General features: G+C 39.2%; 1 protein-coding gene across 3 annotated transcripts; it reads right to left on the minus strand.

Annotated features, from left to right (window-relative positions):
- Window positions 1-236: 236 nt before the first annotated feature.
- Window positions 237-20374, minus strand: LOC111244068 (uncharacterized). 3 transcript variants are annotated; one of them, XM_022790660.2, is made up of 10 exons: window positions 20246-20374; window positions 18921-19880; window positions 17655-17903; window positions 15799-16013; window positions 7191-7405; window positions 3681-3797; window positions 3337-3437; window positions 2744-2856; window positions 2334-2474; window positions 237-1832 (listed from the first exon to the last, which is right to left on the minus strand). In XM_022790660.2, exons 2-10 carry the CDS (start codon window positions 18930-18932, stop codon window positions 1682-1684), a joined length of 1314 nt encoding a protein of 437 aa, XP_022646395.1. In that variant the 5' UTR covers window positions 18933-19880; window positions 20246-20374; the 3' UTR covers window positions 237-1681. The 3 variants fall into 3 exon arrangements, with proteins under 3 accessions (XP_022646395.1, XP_022646398.1, XP_022646397.1); XM_022790663.2 differs by having other exon boundaries at window positions 18692-20360; XM_022790662.2 differs by lacking the exon at window positions 15799-16013 and adding an exon at window positions 14135-14226 and having other exon boundaries at window positions 18921-20359.
- Window positions 20375-20497: the final 123 nt, after the last annotated feature.

Genomic DNA, 20497 nt, shown 5'->3' on the forward strand with positions numbered 1-20497 from the left:
AGTATTGTCGATCTCCATAAGCGAGATTAGTGGAGGATATTTAAGTGGTTGTGTTAGCGTCTACAGAGTGAACAAAATGTTCCTAAAACCAAAGCATTGCGTATTGATAATTTCGATAGAGCATCAGCCGTTCGAGCTGATTTTTCTGAAAAGTTGTTATAAAAAAAAGTTGTTGTGAAAATTAAGCATTTTAGCATCGCGTCGATTTAGATTTACCTAAAGAGAAAACACGTAGATTTACAGTTGGAAAAAAACTGGCCGAACAATTAACGGTAATATTAGAAGGTTGTATTTATTACCCTATTATAATAATATCGTACCATTTACTTATCACTGTCCAGTAAACAACAGTCAAAGATCCATGTCATGGCTCACTGATTTGTATCTTCGTTTTATTGAACATATAAATTCACCTGTTCCTTTTTGACATTTGACCAAAATAATCGAAACAACAGAAGAAATAATCAACGTTTACCTTCAGCCCAAAACGCATGGCTTTTTCGACGTTCACTTAGAACAGATCACAGGTTTATACGTTTTTACAAATTACCTAGCCACATTGACAAAACGAAAGACTATCTTGGACGTTATGACCAGTATAGACGTTAAGCATCGCTTCAGACACGAATCTATGCCCCGTTTTTAACCCAGACTATTGCACATGTCCAGTAGTCACTCATGTCAGTTATCTTAAGTCACTTTGTTATTGCGCCATTATGGGGCCAACTGGAGAAACTTACTGAAAACGTCTGAAAAACAGCATGACTGAACCGAAAGCTGGACCTCGAAGCCCAAATGAGCTAAAAAGCTTGCAGCATACGGTTTCTTAATTCGAGAACATTTCACTTTACCAACGTTATGTAAAATTAGGATAATAAATATGTATTAAGGAATCACAAAGGTGCGAGGCTTACCGTTTTTGTGTTAATATTTATTCTAAACGTCAACTAGTTTTCTGTTCCTTAAGATCCTTCAAAATATTCTCTTTTATTGCGCGAATACACTCAATTTGATTTACCCTGAACTATGAATCAGTTTATGCGTAAGCCATCGGTATGCTCTGTATCCATGGGCACAACGTTGAAGAGGATTCACTCGCAGAAATTTCGATCATTGAGCGAAGGTCGTGGGCCCAAGCACACATGCAACAACATGTGTGTTCATACATATGTATATGCAAGAATTACGAATTAAATAAAAAACATTAATTCGATATATATATATATATATATAGGTAATAAGAAATTGCCTTATTTCACAAAGTACGTCTACCTAAAACAATTACAAGTGTTAAATATCTGCTGATATGATTTTTCTCGCTAATACGTACCGCGTTGCCCGGACTAATTTACTGTAGCACTGATTGGCAAGCGCGCCAAAAGTTCAAAACTATAGGCAGTTTGAGCTCCCGCAAAGCGTGGTATATGAGCGGCTATTTGTTCTGTCGATACCAAAAGCTATTCTTTTTAAAGACCGACGCTGAAGTATGCCGAAATGCTCAAGGCGCCAATGGACAGACCAGCTGTTTCGAAATGTTTGAGGCCGTCAACGGATGATAATTTCCTCATTGTGACGGTAGACGGTGTCTCATTCCGGTTCAACTAGACACAGTCATTAGTACAACAGTTCGCGGTGACTCGAGTCTCTCCCCAGTGAACCTGAAGTTGAAATAGCGGTACTCTCAGTCCCCTGCACCAGAGAATTCTTTGAGGTTGTGTAAGCAATGAAGGAGCGCGCCCCCGACCATACAGGCGCTGCCTGTGTAAGGACATGTTGCCAGTCGCGTCTTAAGTCTCTTAAGCCATTGTTGTTTGTCACGGTAGGTCTTTGTCCTGTAATAGGTGCAACTGATATATTTACTTCAGCTGGTGGTTTTTTCGAACCCGATAATGGGCTTGTTTTTCCTTCTACTTTTCTATTAGGTCTAAGGCCGACTTGAACTGCAATGGTCACTGAGACCGAAGTCGAAGGCCGACCTGAACCCGCACAGAAAGATTAACCTAGTTAAACAATAATTAAACCTGAATGGCTTAAACAGAACGGGACGGCAAGCGCTTACAAAAATAAATTCACTTTATTAGAATTGACAATGTTAACGACAGGACCGCGTAGTTTGTGTTGCGCCGCCATCACGCTACTTGATTTCGTATTCTGAAGACTGAACGTGAGATCAGTTTTCGTAAAACGTATGATGTTACGTAGTAATAATATAAATATTGGCAGTTAGGATATATAGTCGGGCCTTTATTCCTAGCCCGAAGGCCCATGCATACAAGTACTATGTTTGAGTTTTTCAACTGCAACAACAGTAAGCCTCTGATTACTCTACATACCTGATATAGAGTATTCTACTAGATTTCTGTTTTTGTTTGTAATCAAAAAAACTCCGCAACAATTTCTCGGAATCACGAGTTTTCTCAAAAATGTGAATGGCCTTTGTTTCACCTTCAGCGGCGTAGGACACCTGAATACAGCTGCAACAAGAAGCGCAACATTTAGTAAAGCAGTACAATAAAATTTATACGAATTAAGGCCAAATTATAGGGAAAGAACAACAAATATATATATATATATATAACATTGTACTTATACTTTTGCAAAATCGTCAGAAAAAGCTTGTACTGGATAGAGAAACTCCCAATAAAATTATGAATGATTAAATGTTAAAACATAGCTACGACACATTATAGTCAACTTATATAGTAGTAGTCCCATTAAAGTTATCACTAAAAATAATTTTTACCGTTGATCGTTAGAAGTTGCTCGGAATGCTCCATACATATCAGTTTGAACGTTACGCACTGTGATAATTTTATCAAGTTGGATTACTCGACTTGGCCGCTGTCTGACAAAATCCTGATGATCAAATAAACGCAACACTGATTAGTAATCATACGTACACACAAAATATACACACGTGTATATATATATATAAATATTTAAAAACGTGTTCTTACGGTAACCTTGTGGAAAATCCTCGGTTCCAATACGTTTTTTTGTTATGATTTTCGCTCAAGATAAAATTTTTGCTGCGTGTTGGGAGCCCATATATTCAAATAGTATCGAACATTTCATAGCGAAGGGTATATGACTTAGAAAACTTCATTGAATACGGAAGAATAATTTAGACGCAAGGGTGTGTTAAACCGTTCAAAACGGCGTTATGAGAAACACTGCCACGACGACTCATACTGAAACTGTTTATTTGTAAGCTACAATTTGAAATTTTAACGTTCGATAATGGAATGAACGTAGCTATATCGTAATCGCGAAATAGTAAATGCTGCAAAAAATTTCTCTCACCCTATGGTTCATTAGAGACGCTCTACTGCTTACCTCGGATGAGTCGAAAAAGAGAAGTTTTCGAGATGATAGAGCAACGTATTTTTCACGCCAAACTTCGTGAAGTCCACAACTCGGCGACACCTCCAACCATCCTGAAGAAAGATGTAATTATCAAATAAGAACAGTTACAGATGATTATTAGTTTAGGCGTTCTATCGACATAAATTAAAGACTGTTTATCTCACTTCTGCCGCTTCTGAGAACAAGGAGCCTTTTTGCCATACTGTTGTGTTGCAAATGCGTGCATCCTAACAACAAATATTTTACTAATCGAAAATTTCTGGAATGAGGCAAAATTTTCGAAATAATGAACGCCTAACTCCGAACAAAAGCACCTTCAACTGGAGCGGAGTCACCCGAAACATGGCTCTTTCGCATCTTCTCAATGAGGTAGTCCTTTCCTTCCAGATCGAGTTGTACGGCCGTTCTTTGACTCACTTCTTCGGCATAAGCTGCAATTGAAAGGGGAAAATGTAATAGAGTTAACGCTTACAAAAGCTTCTTTTAACTGGTACAGCGATAAACCACTTCAAATTGCTGCGATTAGTAACTAAAGCTGATTAATATATCAGTTATAATACTTGTTAAAAATTCCTATGTTCAGTGCTGTAATCAGCAATTTTTTTTTTCATCTTAAATTCAACGTAACCGTTAATGGCACCAGCACGTAAACGCTTGCCGTTATCCTACCACGGCACCTATGCCGCCTGCGCGAAGAAACACGTTTTTTCCAAGTAGCGCACGTCATAAAGACACAGCACCACTCTTGAACACTTACGTAAGCGTACGCAACCTTAACGTAACTGAAAGCTGCGTTTAGGCAAAAAAATTTTCGATTATTGTGTAATTTTATAGTTTGGCGTCATGGCGAATAACATAAATGTTTTGCTCAGTCTGATACGTTCGGGTTTGTTGCGCCGTAAAATCAATTCATCCGTACCTTGGCCAATATACACATTCGAATCTATTGAACCATTACCTTAAGTAACTGTTTACTATCCTTTAGGGAGCCCTCAATCTCGAACATTAAATATATCTGTCGAAATTTAGTAGTAATCACCAGAGTTCAACGTTATCTATCGAAAGATTTCTATTATTTAGCAAAGCACTGCATCGAAAAAGGGTACACGTTGTTATAATTACTTAATTCAAAGATAATATCCCGAGACGACAGCACCGGCTTGACATGCGTGTGAGATCAAGCACTCCACTTAAAAATAACTCGTCTAAAAGTCCTATAGCAGTGAGTATACGTAATTTCGAAATCTGTGATTGGGGTCGACTCATTTTACCTAAACTTTTTTTTAACAATAAGCTAGGCTGGTTACCTCAGACCACTACAGACCATTATTTCTTCGATGGCCATAATAAATTCTATTTTATTATGCTAACAGAAAAGTTCTTAGTCTCGACCATACGCGTACAGCGAAATATTCTGTGCGCTTCGGATTTAACGAGCGTCGGTAGTGATTTTCCTTTGTACGCCAGTTTCGTATAGCAAGCTGGTGTATCAACGTTTGTGTGCATCAATGACCCCCTCGACTGATCGATGACGATGGATCATGGATATTAATTAGTGGAACAAGTCTAAATTACAAAATCCTGACCGTAAATACAGCTGAACACAAAGACTAAGGTAAGCCACATAATAAATAAAAAAAAAACTGTTAATTCTCAAAGGGTTTACCGCAGCCCATTCGCACCTATGCTAAGGTAATTCAAAAAACATATGATTCTCATCTAGAAGGAGGTTTTATCAACTGAGGAGTTTATCGAGTGCACTGACCTGCAAACTATATAAAACTGGTCAATTTTAGGCACGTGTAAGGACAATGCGTAAAGATCTTCGCGTTTTATTTTCATATCACTACTTTTTCCGTTTGTCAAGCCAACGCCAAATGTATTTTGTATATATAGACGTGACGTCATTTGTAAATATCACTGTGAAATAACCTCCCGCCATTTTGTGCTTATTATAAATGGTAGAGTCTATTTTATTTTTTTATTTATTATCATTGTTTAATAAAAAATAATTGCGTAAAAGTAACAATTACTTTTCTCTCGATGCCACTGCTTTTTCAGTAAAATTATTATTATTACTGTTCTATTAATTATGTATTAACCTTACTCGTTAATAATTACCATTAACTCGTTGATTCGATAAGATGTGAACCAATTTGAGCCAAAATAATGTTAAATCACTTATTATTTGGTATGTGAAGGAAAAGGCGAGAAACGCCAAAACGGGCATGCTGTAGGTTTAACGTAAATTTAAAGATCAGAAAAATCCGTTCCCATTCAAAATCAGTAGCTTTTTTTTTTTATCACCAAAACATGTAACCACTAGAACTGTAACCTACTTTTGCATCAAGGGCAAATCTATTTTGCTATTCGTAAGCCTACGTACTATTTAGTGTAAGTGAGTCTAGTATTCGCCCCAAAGGTCGCGAACGTAAACGTCCATAGAATCTGTTTGTATCCCGGGCCAGACACTACGCTTTCTAAAGACTTTTCCTTAATTCGGATAACTGACGTTAGACAGCAGAAAAATCATGCCATTGACTCCGCTGTTGTTCTGTGAAATTGAACGCAACCGTCCAACAACAAACGGAAAAGAAATAGCGAGCAATGATACTAGTCTACGACCAGTTGGGCATCAACATGTTACTATCAGTTCTCGTTGTGCTCACTTAAATATCTAGACATACGTCGATTATGAAAAATAATGCTCTAGGAAGATCTCATTTAAAGCAATTATATTTACTAATCATGAAAATAGGACTATTTAGCTCATAACACAGACGGACCTCTACTATTAGAGGAACTAATTGATTTGGGATTCCATGCTCGAGCTCGGTCGTTTCGCATCACCACTCACCCCCCATGGGACTAGCCAGTATTCGTTGAGTTCTAAATGGAAAAAAGGACGCTTATGCTTTTCGTCTCATTTCGGCGAATAGATTTCGACCGGAAAGAAGCTGCCCAAATGATGAGTATTTATTCTACTCTTTTTACCCAAACAACAAATTGTGCGAAAGAACAGAAGGCGGCAGTTATCGGAACCGAAGAACGCGTGGCTCAAGGAAGGATTCTGGGATGAGCCCTTGTATGTGGTGGCCAAAAGCCGCAGACGTCAACGGGGCATATTCGTAGCACGAACACCACCGGTCTAAGCTATGCCGCGCTTATTGGATAGCAGACGCATATCGTTGATTTTAAGTGAATCTCGATAGCTGATAGCTACTAGCGTATAGAGTTGTTTACTATTAGTAGATGTATTGAGACTTCCCACGGTGTTTCTTATAGTTAGCAACTGTACGATCATTGTATCCACATGAAAGACTATCGTCGGTATTTTGATATATCTATTCACTATTACTGCATGGTTAAAGTTTGACTGATTGAAAAGTTAAATTTCGAATCGATCAGCTATAATACACGGGAGCGGGTACGTGTAGTTCAAGAGAGTTAGCTTGTGTATGGTCTTAGGGTAATAAATAGGCGGGCATCAGATTTAGAGAAAAGAATATTAATACTTCAGTGTTAAAAAGATGGGCCGCTTCCAAAATCGATCTAGAACTAAAACAATAATTTACACTTAACAAACTTTGGAGTTTTATATCTCCAGACGCGACTTCAGCGCAAAAATAAGTGCGTCAGTAATGACAATTGAAGTTGAACAAAAGTTAGTAGTTTATCTGACGTTCGAATTCGAAGCCGATTTCAGATATTTTCCGTTAAAACAATGAACGAGCTTTCTAAACGTGCACGACGTAAAACAAGCAGTCCGCACAGGATTATTACGTGTCCTTTTTCTTTTGGTAGAGAAACAATTTCGAACATACCGATAAGTACATAGTGCGGTGAAATAATTTCTGCAGATGATCCCGGTTCAGACGGAGTGCTGAGGACCCTTGATGACCTTCTTTGAAGACGGCGGAGCGATTCTTCCAGTTTTTTTCTGCGTTGACGCTCTTCTTTAAGAGCGGCTCGCGTTGTCTCAAGTTGGTCCGCCAAGTGACTGGACTCAGCCGCTTCACTGGACCGTTTTAACGTTGCCCTTGAAGATGCAGAAAAATGAAAGCAATCACGTTATTGACAGCTGCTGATTCTTGATTCGATCTTTCAAGAAAACGATCCCAATGACGACAAGCGAATAGGGGGGACGCGGAAAATAGATAATCAGTGTCTATTTAGACTGAGTGCTTCCGACACAGGATGTCCTGTAGCGTAAAACGAAAGTCGATTTACAGTGTCTACCTGTAACACTAAATAAAAGAGGACATCAACAATAACCGGTTTTTTTTTTTATCAAACGCAGGCCCAATCTAGTTAGGGTCCGACAAGCAGATTTTGCGAGGTTCAGTGCTAAGTCTCCGTCGAATGCTACGGTTATTGAGGCTTAAAATGCGTAAAGAACACTAATGTACAATTGGCTTTTTCGTTTATATTTGTGCGGGTGTTCTCCGTCTGCGAAAATACAATATTCTTTGCGTTTCGAAGAGTACTTCACTTGCTACTGCTACAAGTCTGACTCTTTTGATAATAAATAACCTACTTTCAAAAGTGATAATTAAGCTATGAAGCAAAGTACACTTTGGAGTCATCCAGCGAGGTGCTTGAAGTAGTGTTTAGAAGATGTGCTAAGACCATTATGTGGTAACAAAGCATTTGTCAAAAACAACCCATAGCTTCGTTAAAGTATCGCGTAGTTAATGACTAGGGCCTAGTCTCCGTGCTAATTGGGTAAACTTCATAGAAAAATATTTGTTTACATAGGCTTACTGTTTTGTAGGGGCTTGCCTGACTGGTAAAATGGTCAAACAAATGAAACTGTAGGCAATAATGATTATTATTATTTTTATTGAAAATCGAACAGTTATTATTTGCCTGAATGTTTTGTTCTCGATTAACTGGACAGTCTGTGTATATAGCCTCATTCTTTTTTTTTTCATAGTTTTTACTGAAAATGATGGTATAGCTTACGGCTAGATTTGTACAAAAAGACACTTCCGGGTTTCTGACCGATTACTGTAGTAAATGAAAAAAGCAGTTACTAGTGGGTTAAATATATCTATTATGGGGCATTTATTAGCAATATTTATATCAACATCTGTTGTAAGCCTCCAGTAATGGCTTAGAATGAAGGCAGTTATCCTGCAGTTGATCTAAAAGTAATGTTAAAAAAAATTTTAAAAGTAACAAAAATTTTAAAAGAAATAAAAATATCATCAATCTCGGCTGTCAAAACCCACCCGTGGTCATTTAAAAATGTTTAAACATTTAAAAATGTTTCTGTTGAATGTTTCCATATGTGTGCCAGGTTCTATTACTACCATACGGAAACGCCGTATATTGCGGCAATTTTCTAACTTTCAGCAAAAAGATCAATGGCGTAAAATTGCTTTGTTAGCCAAATATTGCACATTTTCAAGTCACCCTAACACGGACCTAATTCCAAGTGCCTGTCGATTTCGAGAGGTCCGACTCATGATCGACTATTTCACTATTTACTAAACTTTGAAGACGAAGGTCTAGGATATTAGCTATTAGAATTCCCTTATTCTTATGCCATAATAAGCACATTTTCAAATATAATAATACAGTCGACGACAGAATTTGTACACAAACATCTTGTGTATCTCATCGTTAATATTAACTACTTTAGGTAACTTCAAAATTCTTTGGCAAATATTATGGACTTAGATTTACAGTGCCGTAGACGCGGAGATAGAGCTGTGTCAAGTTCTATTTTTCAGGACGTTATATCTGCATTATGCGAATCATTGTTATTACTTTTAAAAATAATATAACTTGGAAAAAAAAACGGTGGGCAAGCTCTATAGTATTCCTTTGCAAAACTTGCCTTAAGATTAAGATCCTTTGCTAACAATCCATAACTGTTTAGTGTAGACGTTGATGGAATACATGAGTTGTTTTTATTAATTATATAGTAATTGCCAGATTACTTTACATCGTAAGTAAAGTATCTTATCAATCCGCGAAAAATGACGTTTACGTCAAATGATTGTACATTCAGTGAGCGTCATAGATGAGTACTTCGGAAAAAAACTTATTTATTTATTTATAACGAATTTTTAAATTCGTACAATTACAGGTTTGAGCTAGTATATTTATTTAATCCCTGAGATATAATCATTACTTTAGAATATGTTCTGGGCAGGTAGCATTTTTCACTTCTTACCTAAAATATCACGTATACTGCATTCGCACGTTTATAACTATAATACCCCTCACATAATTCAGTTTTGACAATTTTGAGCAAGAAGGCACTGTTGTAACTTACTCTCTTTGTATTTCACATGGTAGACATTTAATCACAAATCCGCAAACATTTCTCGAAGGGAACCTCTGGAAGCACACGCTACGTCAAGTTCTTAGAGGATCCCGCTGACTAAAAAGCGGCCCTAAGCCGCCGTGGGTTCAGCCTATAGTAATTTTTTGTCGATTGCTTGACCGCTTGATCGACCGTTTTTTGAAAGCGCAGATACATTCATAGTCCAGTTCGTTGAACACCTATGTACGCCCGGCGAAATTATCTCTTCAAAATAACTTTTCGAAATTATCACGATAACAAGCGGTACGACCGTGCGCGTCTGTCTGGATAGCGACGATACAAAGTTAGTTTTTGCCGCGCCAGGCGCACGTAGGTGTTAAACGAACTGACGCAGTAAATTATTGGCTTGTCCTTGTGTCGTCACTGCCGCCTATTATCGTGATAGTTTCGTACAAAAATACTATATTTTTGTAAATGACTTCATACAACAATGTCGTCATACCTTTAGTCGGCCATTGGTTCGCGTTAGATAACATTACTTGGTAGAATAATTTACAAAACAACAACTAAACAATTATTTGTCAGTCAGGCCACTATTAAACCCACTAGCGAGGCATTGTGCGAATGAAACGGTGAGAACTTTCTGGACATTTCTATCTATTTGATATAGCATTTGACTCTATACCATTAGCACGTAGCGTTTTACTATGTCGTTGTTTCCAAAACGTGCGGTCTTTTCACCTGCAATTGTGACACGATGCAAGACGCTCAGACTCGAATAATGGCTTTTGCGCCTCCAGCAAGTGGAGGGAGCAGGACGACGGTTTCAGCGTCGACGCTACCCAGGTAGGCAGGATGCATGGTCAAGCTGGCGACATGCAGTCCATATATCACGATAGGGATTATATTTAGCGACGAAAGATGAAGGTGGCGTAGAGAAGAAGGGCAATTAGTATAAAAACGATAACGAAATATCTAGTAGTTGTGAAGGGCTGAAAGGTCAATCGTATCGAGATTCAAGGAGGCGCTGGTGGCAAAGTGATTAGCGGCCACGACGGCAGTCACTATGCTGACTATGCATCTGATGGCGTATACGTTACGTTATATGCAATATATGAGAAGCCATTGCTGATAAAAGTTCATAGTGATTTGGAAAAGGCCGTTAACCTGGATCCTTTCTTGGACAACTTACATTGGAAATGGCTCTTGAGTGTAACACATATAATATAATCAGGATGGAAAAAAGAAAGAACAAATGTGGCTTTGGGAAAAAAATACCCTCAAAATATATGTAAATACATACGCGAGCCAGTAAAAATGTTGTGTCTGTGATGGGAGTAACATGTTTTCTAGCTAAACTTATGGACACGACAGTATATTGGGTCCGAACCTATGAGTAGAGAATCTTTAAATTTCTGCTCGTAAAAATACGGGCAATAGGAAAGATAGCAAAGAGAGAATTCGTTCAAACTGCCCGTATAGCCTTTTATTCTGTCAGGGAAATCTTGACGACCGAGGCCTGTCGAAAAAAAAAATTGAGAGTCAGCTATGGAAAAAGTTTCTGACAAACTTGAAATTACGAAGGAAGACCTTCAGCCTTGCGCTGGAAGAGGCCAACCGGCTGAATCGTCAAATGTTTAACCTCGTTAGCAGAAGCGTAGAAAGATTATATCAAAAAAATCAAAAACGAAACAAATAGGTATTAATTACAAACAATCGTATACAGTCAGTGTGTGTAGGTTAAAATAGGTAGCATCGTTGTACGATTCATATTGGCATGAAATAATAAAATGAGCCTTATAAGCAGTATAAAAGTGATACAGCTTAATGGTATATCACTTTTATACTGTATATATTACTTTTGTACAGCAAACCGGACTCACGATTCAACGTGAGGGGGGCTGTATTTGTAGCATGCACATTGTATCGTAGATTAAGTTTATTATTGTTGGATATTTCGATAACTATTCTATAAATTTTCCTATATAAGCGGTAAAAGCATAGTAACTATTATACGGCAATATTAATTCGATGTTTTGGAATATTCTAAATAGTTCCGTGAAATGAAGCAGAATGTGTTTTGTATGTCAATTTATGTTGATCAAATTGACTGCTTGATAACCCATTGGTGTGTAGAGTTAATCCAATTGTTTCATGGAACAGTGCCAAAGGCCCGTGCGAAATTGTAGGGCTGAGAAAGGCTGTCGATGGCGGTGGATGTCGGCGCCACTTGCCCTGTTTAAAGCTCGCGTCTGAATAAGGCCGGCTCAATCCTAAACCTGCACAGCAAGCTCTTTAAAAGCGCTTAACATGTTCTGGCCCTAGGAGTGGCTTAAACACACCGGTCAGTCAGTACACGAACAGCTTCGTATCGTGCGATATAGAGGACTTCTGAAAGTCAGGCTAAATAGCTTGCCACAGAAATAAGATGATGCTAACATGTGGAGTGCTTAGGCGACCTGGAGGGGCTCTAACCCTATCCGCTCGAAACCTAGTTCGTCGAGTACGCTACAGAATTTGACAGATATGAACCTGGCCAGTTGATCAGGTGGCACACGTTGCTACCTTCTATTCGACCGTAGTCAATTAAACGAGGATCGAAGTCGGTTTGAAGTTATCTGTCAGAGACGAATCTATGTAATGCCTCACTTCAACGGAAACAAGTCCTAACGTCGACACTGAGCCCTACGCTCAATCCACATGGGATAAGCATTGAGCCATAAGTAAATCATCTTTCTTGAAGCGTCTCATAACCAAGTACAACGTCTTTTTCATCTTATACATATATACCTGTTATTAGATATACCGTACATAAAAGACATTATTGTAAAGAAGAGAGAAAAAATGTGGTCGTGAATATAGAAGAAATAAGCAATATTCAACTCAGCAGAAAAGAAACCCATTCGTTTCTACGTCCGATCGTCTAAATGACTCAGCAATAATTGGCATATTAATTGATGGTGGTTCGTATCCGCTCTTCCAACTGAGTTATACGAGGCTTTTGGTTCTTTTTTGAGGGATACGCACATTGCCAATGAAACATTTTCGAATCTAAGCTGTTTCAAAGGAAGTGCTTATTCCACATGATACACTTAGTTAGCATTTACCCAGTTTGGAGTGAATGTAAATGATCGATGTAGGCCGTTGTGATTTCGTAGACTTTGTCATTGGCTCAACACAAACGTAATGTTTAACCCATCCCATTCGTGCTATATCATATTTAGTTTCTAGGTAATGAAATAAAATACATACTTAATATATACCCGAACGTTTATTTATTTGTATCAGGCAAACCTATCGTGTATTATAAAATCTTATTTGATTGAAATTTATGCAAATTATTTGAGTGAAAAATTGTTAGAGGAATTTTTAGGCCAATCTTGGATTAGTAATACATTGCTGATTTGAGATACGCTTATCCGACAATGTTGACCGGGTGATTGATTTTCACCCCTTCGTAAACTGGCCTAAAAGAAAACCCGTGATTGCCGACAGTTGACTAATATCACTTTGTTCTACTGTCATTTTGCGTCAAACCTGGGGATTAAAGGCTCTGCCCAAAAAATACTTATTTGGTTCTCCCCACAATTGAAAGTCCACATTTAATAATTAATTTCAAGGGAACCGAGCGGATTTAGGCAGGTACATATTAGTAGTTCGGGTAGAAACTTAGTAACTTCCTTAAGTATAGCTGTCATATAGAGCACCCTCTCGGCAGTATGTAGGAGACAGTTATCTTGCTATTGATAACGAGATGATCTATGGATGCGTCATAATTATCAGGCTTCCCTTTGAAGGTTGTAGTCACTTAATCAACTACTCATCATACAAGTGGACAGAGAGTAGCCAACGACCGTCTACTGACTGGACAAAATTAAGCTGCACCATTTTTAAGAACATACGAATATTTTACAATATTTTCTTTTAGGCTGTACCATAAGTTTCTAGTGTATCAAGTTCACTCTCTTCGGTATTTATCAGGTCAGATTCTGGGACCGTCGAACGTCAAAATATTAAAGAATTTTTATTAAGTACATCTAGCTATCTGCAGTGACGACGAGAATTGGCAACACAGTCTATTATGAACTTTGTAAATCTTACTCAGTATGATCATGCCCTTGGAGTTGAGTTCTCTTCATACAAATAGCCTGTGAAGCGTTCTTACGACAATACAGCAGCCCTCATTTTAACCTCGCTTTGTTCTATCCGCTGAAGAAATAGCTTTCAGGCAATCTTCTTGACATAATGTCATAACATACTTTTATAAGGATGTAATTAATTTTAGCCATGCGCATGTTGACCTTAATTTCCCATACGCGATAGCAGACATGGCTTATTCAGCACGAATTTGCCGCCAGTTGTAGCCAGATCTTTTTCGCTTTGGCTCTACATGAAATATAAGAAACATTTTTTAGGTGATTGTCGAGTCAAAGTGCATCGTAAAGATTTACTATTATTATTCTTTGGACATTAAGAAAACGTTAGACCAACCTTTGTACATATTTTGAAGCTTTGCGAGCAGCAAAAGTCAGTTTCTTCAGTATGATATCCAAAACATAAGATCCGTTGATAGAAATTGCCGACTATATATTTCCGAAAAAAGAAAGAAAAGAAAACGACATGAACGTGCATTGATGAGGGCATCGGTCGCCACACTTTTCAACTTGTAAGTAAGGATATATCTTTTTTTCAAGTGTGCAGCATTAGAATGATAATATCGCACTACAAATCTTGAACTTATTGGGAACAATCATGAGTGTTTCAGCGGAGCTCTCCGCCTTGAAAGCTAATTGAGAATTAGGAAAAAACTGATTTATAAATAGCCCGAACAGCTTTTTCCATTGTCAGTTTTTAGTGCTGTGCGCTTTGTACCAAACGATTGCCTCTATGTTTTTGTCGTTTTGTCTTGCAGTTTCCAATACACACATAAACGATTGAGGTAAGGTCCGGAATAGCGTTCAAACATTAGCTCTAGCGTATGACGAATAGAGCATTCTGTTTTCACCGACTTTTCAGTTTGATAGATCTTCAAAAGTACCGTTTGGCGTTCAGTCTTAGAAGTTGCGTGACTGCACAATCCATTCAAGGGAAATCGCTAGATCCACGGGCTTTCAACTTACAAGCACACTATACAAAACGAAAAAAGCTATAGGGCTGATAATGATAACACCGCCATAACAATCACACATATATATATATATATATAGTACGCATAGTATTACTATACAAAAATGATTAAATTAGGTTTCTCTATACACTACAAGCAATTGAATTTACATTGCGACTTGCGTCGTTAAACACGACATTGGGAAATTCGTTCGTAAGGCTATGTAATATAAAGGGGAGACTTCTTCAGAATTCATTCAATGTCTTGGCTATAGAATGTATTAGTCTGTGAAATAACGCTGAGTTGAGCCAGCGAGTTCTATTATAAAAGCTAGATATTTGGAAATTAGAAGCTTCTACAGAATTTTACATTAGCATACAAGTGAACTCCTAACCGGACAGCATGTTCTATTCTACTAAATAAAAGGTTCCACGTTGTTTAAGGCGCTAGCTTCTAAAAATCAGTAGGTAAGGGGCACTTTCAAATTATCAAAGAGTCGCCTTAATAAGCAACGAAAAAAAAATCAAAATTAAAAAACGTTTAGAGAAATAGGCGATGGTTGTGCACAGTGAGGCAGACCCACAACAATGAGTTAATGATCTGCGAATTGCAGCTGCTTGCTGCACTATTTCTGGAGACGCCGTTTCCGCGAGGGGGTATGCGCTGCGCGCATTGATTTATCAAGAAATGTTCAATATAGTGGGCGAATCGTAATGAGGAACGCACAGAATCAGCGTTCACCCCACAGGCTCAGCGGCAATACGACAGCCATTTGATTACTGAAGACGCTAAAAACTGCAATTTGCACATTTTTCGGAGTTTTGAATACTTCTCCGTAGTCGAACACATTCATACACGGCGTAGTATAACTAATGCGTCTCTCGGCAGTTTCAGATACTTACGTAAGCTTGCTTGCTGTCACTCAATAAACGGCGCGCATATTCAAAATAGTATATGACGAAAAATGGTCGGATCGATTGCAACCAGCTATTCCTTAAGGCAATCAAACGCTTCAGACTAAGCAACTGGATCGGGAGGTTCGACTTACTTGTTTAGAGTGCTTTTGTAGAGTCGATGATGGGTTCTTATGGGTGGTTTTAGGGGAACGTTGGGCTCACTATGAGAATTCGGAGCCTCAATAGAGACGGTCCAGATATCATCTTCGTCAACACTTGAATCCAGCGGTGTAAAGGGAGAGAGGCTACGACTTCCCACGTCGAAGCGCTTGCCACCGCTATTGGATACGGGAAATATAGGATCTGCCTGCAATGTAGCGCGTATCCTAATTCTGTCAATACGTCCTACGTAAAACGGCTATAGACAACTCTGCGTCGACAAGTTTGGTCAAAAAAATTAATGAATAATCTAGAAAGAAAGTTAAAGAAGAAACTATGTGGCAGTGAGTACAAGATCCGAACAGAATGGTCGAAGAATGCAACGCATAGTGGTAAAGAGTCAGTTTAATTCTGCGGAAAAACTATTAAGTCTAACCATTTAACTACCTCGAATCCGATCGTGTGTACTGTAAATATCCAAATGGTACCCCCGTTCCACTGGGGTAAGAGACTGGAAACGCAATCAACAACTGGCTAAAACTGCTTGATTTCATTACGATACATCAATAGTTTTTTTTTCCCTATTTTGTTCGTATCGGCAACTACGAAGACGGCTCTTCGGCCGTATGTCTACAGTTTGAGGTAGAACAAACGCTGTGTCTCCATTGATTATCTTTTCCGAATTTCATATAGGCCACTGAACAGGTGGCTGTGTCTTCGTCGATGCCAACGGTGATTTGACAGTCTTATCTAGACAACTCCTATTTGACAGTTGAGCTATGCATGGTTATGTGCATGCACGATTATCAGGTACGTAACGTCCTTGGCTGGCTGGAGTAGGGTGTGCGGAGATTTTCAGAAACATTAGTACTGCGGAATGAACAAAGCCCACTGACAGTCAGTCGGAGTCAATTGCAACAGAGGCCAAGCCGCTATAAAGAGTGATAAAGCGGCTGAGTAATCTAGGAACAGTAAACCATATTCCACGACGCGATTTGGATCATTAACAAAAACATCCTCAAAACCTCTCCATACTGCTTTCTAACAAAGCAATTCAAATTTTTTCAATCAAAAAAAGTCATGTCGGGACATTAAGAGGTCCGCAGAGAGATTAGTTTAACTCCAATTGCCCCCTTGGTAGAACAATAATAACAGTGATACTAATTAGGTATATTCGCGTTAGAATGACAGGCTTTGCTAGGGTACGGATAGGGACAATCCCTGTTGATATTCTAGTGGAAGAAAAACTGATGAGATATCTTCAATGAACCTGACATTGTTACGAAACATCACATTCCCGTAATCGCCTACAAACTCCAGCCGTCGCATTAAATTTCCTGTTGTTGACTGACGTAAAAACGCCAGAAGGTACAAAACAAAAGTATGATCGTTCGCGTTCATACAGAAAGATTGCAATCCACAAAGTGCGTATCTATATTTTAATATCAGACTAGTTTTCGTCTCATGGTGGTAAGCTGCCAACGAGAAGAGCGTATCTTTTTTATGAAAACGAATTGTTCAATATTATTACTGGTATTCGGTTCGCTTACCACTTTGATCAGTAGTAAATATGCAATAATTACAGGTTATGACAGATTCTTATATAAGTATGGAATAAATCTTTGGTGCGACGCGTAGAAAATAGAGGAAACATTTTTATTGTCGTGATCTATGCGACATGCACTTGAACACGGCGGTCTTTTTTGACCTATCAATCTGCACAGCTGGCCCATACGGCAACCAAATGACTAGTCGTTTCGTGGCCCCCCAGTGACCCAGCTCTAGGCCAGTTCACCTAAACACCACGGTCACCGAAAGCGATCATCAGGTCTGCTTTGTAAATACGTACATGCGATGTTCGACTTTCGATGATAATGTAATCTTGCACGAGATGAGTTGCTGATCCTACTGCTTGCCGTGGGTCCCGCTCAAGCATTCGTTTGAACGATTCGTTGAGAGTTCCGACGCTACTAACTGACGATGATGATATCTCTTTCCGTCCAACTTGCCCCTGAGTTTCAAAGATCCCTTCGTCTAAGTTTGTCCTTCGCAGCCGTCGATAACGACGAGAGGACGCCGTCAGCTCACGTAAGACGTTCTAAAAATAACAAAACGAGTCAAAGCGTCTCTGTTTGGCTACGTTCTAATCAAGGTATTTTTTGTTGATTTCAACGTAAATAAACTGGTTATAGGAACTGGGCCGAGGGACGATTCTAGCGAGCTGAAGCGTTCCCATTATTCAGCCATAGATGATATGTACTAATTTGTCTAGGTTTTACTTCCTGTAGTAGCATGGCTAGAGTAACATTTTTTTTTTACCACGCTACAATAAGCGAGCTAGTTGTTATCACGAACGTTAGTTCAGGTATAAATAACTCGCTGCGTAAAAGTGTGTTTCCCATTCATATATAATAACAGTATCTGTAAATACCTCTCAATATGCAGCGGCATCCTGGTCTGTTTCAATTAGAGACTGTTTCCAAGTTCTTCCATTGGATAAGGCCATATTAATCTAGTATGATAGAAACTGAAAGGTTGTGATATTCAAGGTAATGACGCCTGATACTAAACAAAAAATCTGACAAAACAAGAACCACATATCGCTTTGTTGAGGGGAAAGATTTACTAGTATTAACTGCCATTGACCTCAAGAAACATTCTGCCCCACTAGCTGAAACTTGAGTAATTTAAGCCAGCTACATAATAGGCTGAAACATTGTTTTCCATTTGGATGGTTAACTGAACCTATTTTGTGATGGTTTACGATTTTATTTCATAGAATTTCGTTAAAGATTTTTTATAATACATTTGAAGGGTTGAAGGAAGGACGCAGCATGTATAAAAACAGCGTGAAAATCGAACGACAAAAGAAGACACAATTCTCACCTTTTGCTATTTCGATTAGCACCGATTAATCCGTCACAAGTGAGTACCCCCTATATCACTGACGCAGCACAAATAACTAGTCACGCCTATACTCCATATATATTAATCCACAGACCTGCCCGGGGTCTAATAGACGAAGCATGATCGACTCATAGAAGTTTTCACGGCAGCTCCCAACATAGCAATAAGCATAACAATGTGTCTCTTGTGTTTTTTATTAGAATCTTACCATGACGAGCATGTCGAATGAACCGCTATGCTAAATGAAAACGAGTGGCGCACTCGTTTTGACAAAGCTGAAAGATATGGCTAGCTTCTATTCAACTCCTGCATGTGTTTCCAGTTCATCCCCGAGAACGTGCTGGGCTTTAGCTACACAACATACACTATCAATAAAACACTACAGCATGTAAACGTAATTCAGCGAAAACCTATCCGGCATGCTACTTTTAAATTCATCTGATCCGATTCGATCCGCACTCCTTTATATATTCGAGGTTGCTGGCACTCGCCCTCTTCCTATCGAACTCTCCACTGTCGTAATTAGCAAAAGAGGAGCTCCTTTGCAGCCCGGGTCACATGGGGCAGTGGCCGTGCTCACGACAAGAAATCACACGCGTGAGGTGATAGCCCGCACAGTAGAAATACTCCCGCATCACGGGACACATGTCCAACTCAGAATGCCACTATTTATCAAATATTGCAGCAGGCCGCTCCGAGCATATCTCGGGATCATCAACGATATGGGGGGCCAAGCGTGATAACCCCCGGCAGAGCAGGCACGTCGCCCCAAAGCATTGCCGTACACGTCGTTGATTTAGAAAACGAAAATGTTTAAAGTTTATCTTGGTGATTTTCGGACTTGCTGGTAGTCGGTAGGTACCAATAAGCAAGCAAAGAAAAACACACACGAACAATGCAATACGCATTCACGAACAATAAATTTTAAGGTATCCCGGTTTATCTTGAATGCAGTGAAGATGGATGCATTAATCTCTGCGGTCCATTGCTGAGCTGTTTATTGTCTCCGCAGCGACAAGTGGAATGGCAAAGTCCTTTGACGTTTAAGAGTATATGTGTACTTCCCTAGAAGTTGAGACGTGTGCGCGGACGGGACGCGCTGCGTCGTCAGATCGTTGCAATACAGCGGGCAAGTAGGCAATGTCGCACGCGCCTCTGTATTCGTAACCTGTAAAGGGAGGCCAATTGGACAATACGTTCGTACGCCAATACGTATACCACTACGCGTCTAGTACGATGGACAGTGGAAAATTTCATTCAGATTTCGCTGTCATGGAGTTTAATTTGCTTTGTCTAAGTCATTGGCCGGACAATCCATTTCGACCTAATGTCCGTCTCCCCGTATTAAATCCATACATGAATTTCTTTGCCACTTTGCTCCATCCTGAATTATTGCTCCTGCATGAAAAACTGTCGGTAATAATATTAGGGTACGCCATAGGTGAATGACCGTCCAGAACTGGGGTATAATAAGGGTGCAAAGGGAAAGCTCTTCGTCAAAATTGGTTACACTCAAGTCTTTACGCCACGTACCCGTGGTGAAGCCACGAAACTGCAAACAGGTGCTATCTGATAAAAGTTACAAATACACACGAACAAACCGATTCCGACTTTCGTTACGTACTTTCAACAGCGACAAAAAGAATACGCGGACAAAGGAATCGTCTGTTAGGAAAGCAGCTGACCTTGGCCGCTTCCTTTTGATGCGAGGCGATGTCAGCGTGGAAAGGTGCTTAATGGCGTTGAGAGAGATGTAGTGAAAACGTACGGAAAATATAATAGATT

Source organism: Varroa destructor, unplaced genomic scaffold (genome assembly GCF_002443255.2).
Source record: "Varroa destructor unplaced genomic scaffold, Vdes_3.0 BEIS01000002.1, whole genome shotgun sequence".
Classification (NCBI taxonomy): domain Eukaryota; kingdom Metazoa; phylum Arthropoda; class Arachnida; order Mesostigmata; family Varroidae; genus Varroa; species Varroa destructor.

Excerpts from the sequence above, each read along its gene's own strand:
- LOC111244068 (XM_022790660.2), bottom strand. Across the intron at positions 3,438-3,680 it reads TGACTCCGCTCCAGTTGAAG|GATGGTTGGAGGTGTCGCCG; the intron begins GTGCTTTTGTTC and ends ATCTTTCTTCAG. Across the intron at positions 2,475-2,743 it reads GCAACTTCTAACGATCAACG|CTGTATTCAGGTGTCCTACG; the intron begins GTAAAAATTATT and ends TTCTTGTTGCAG.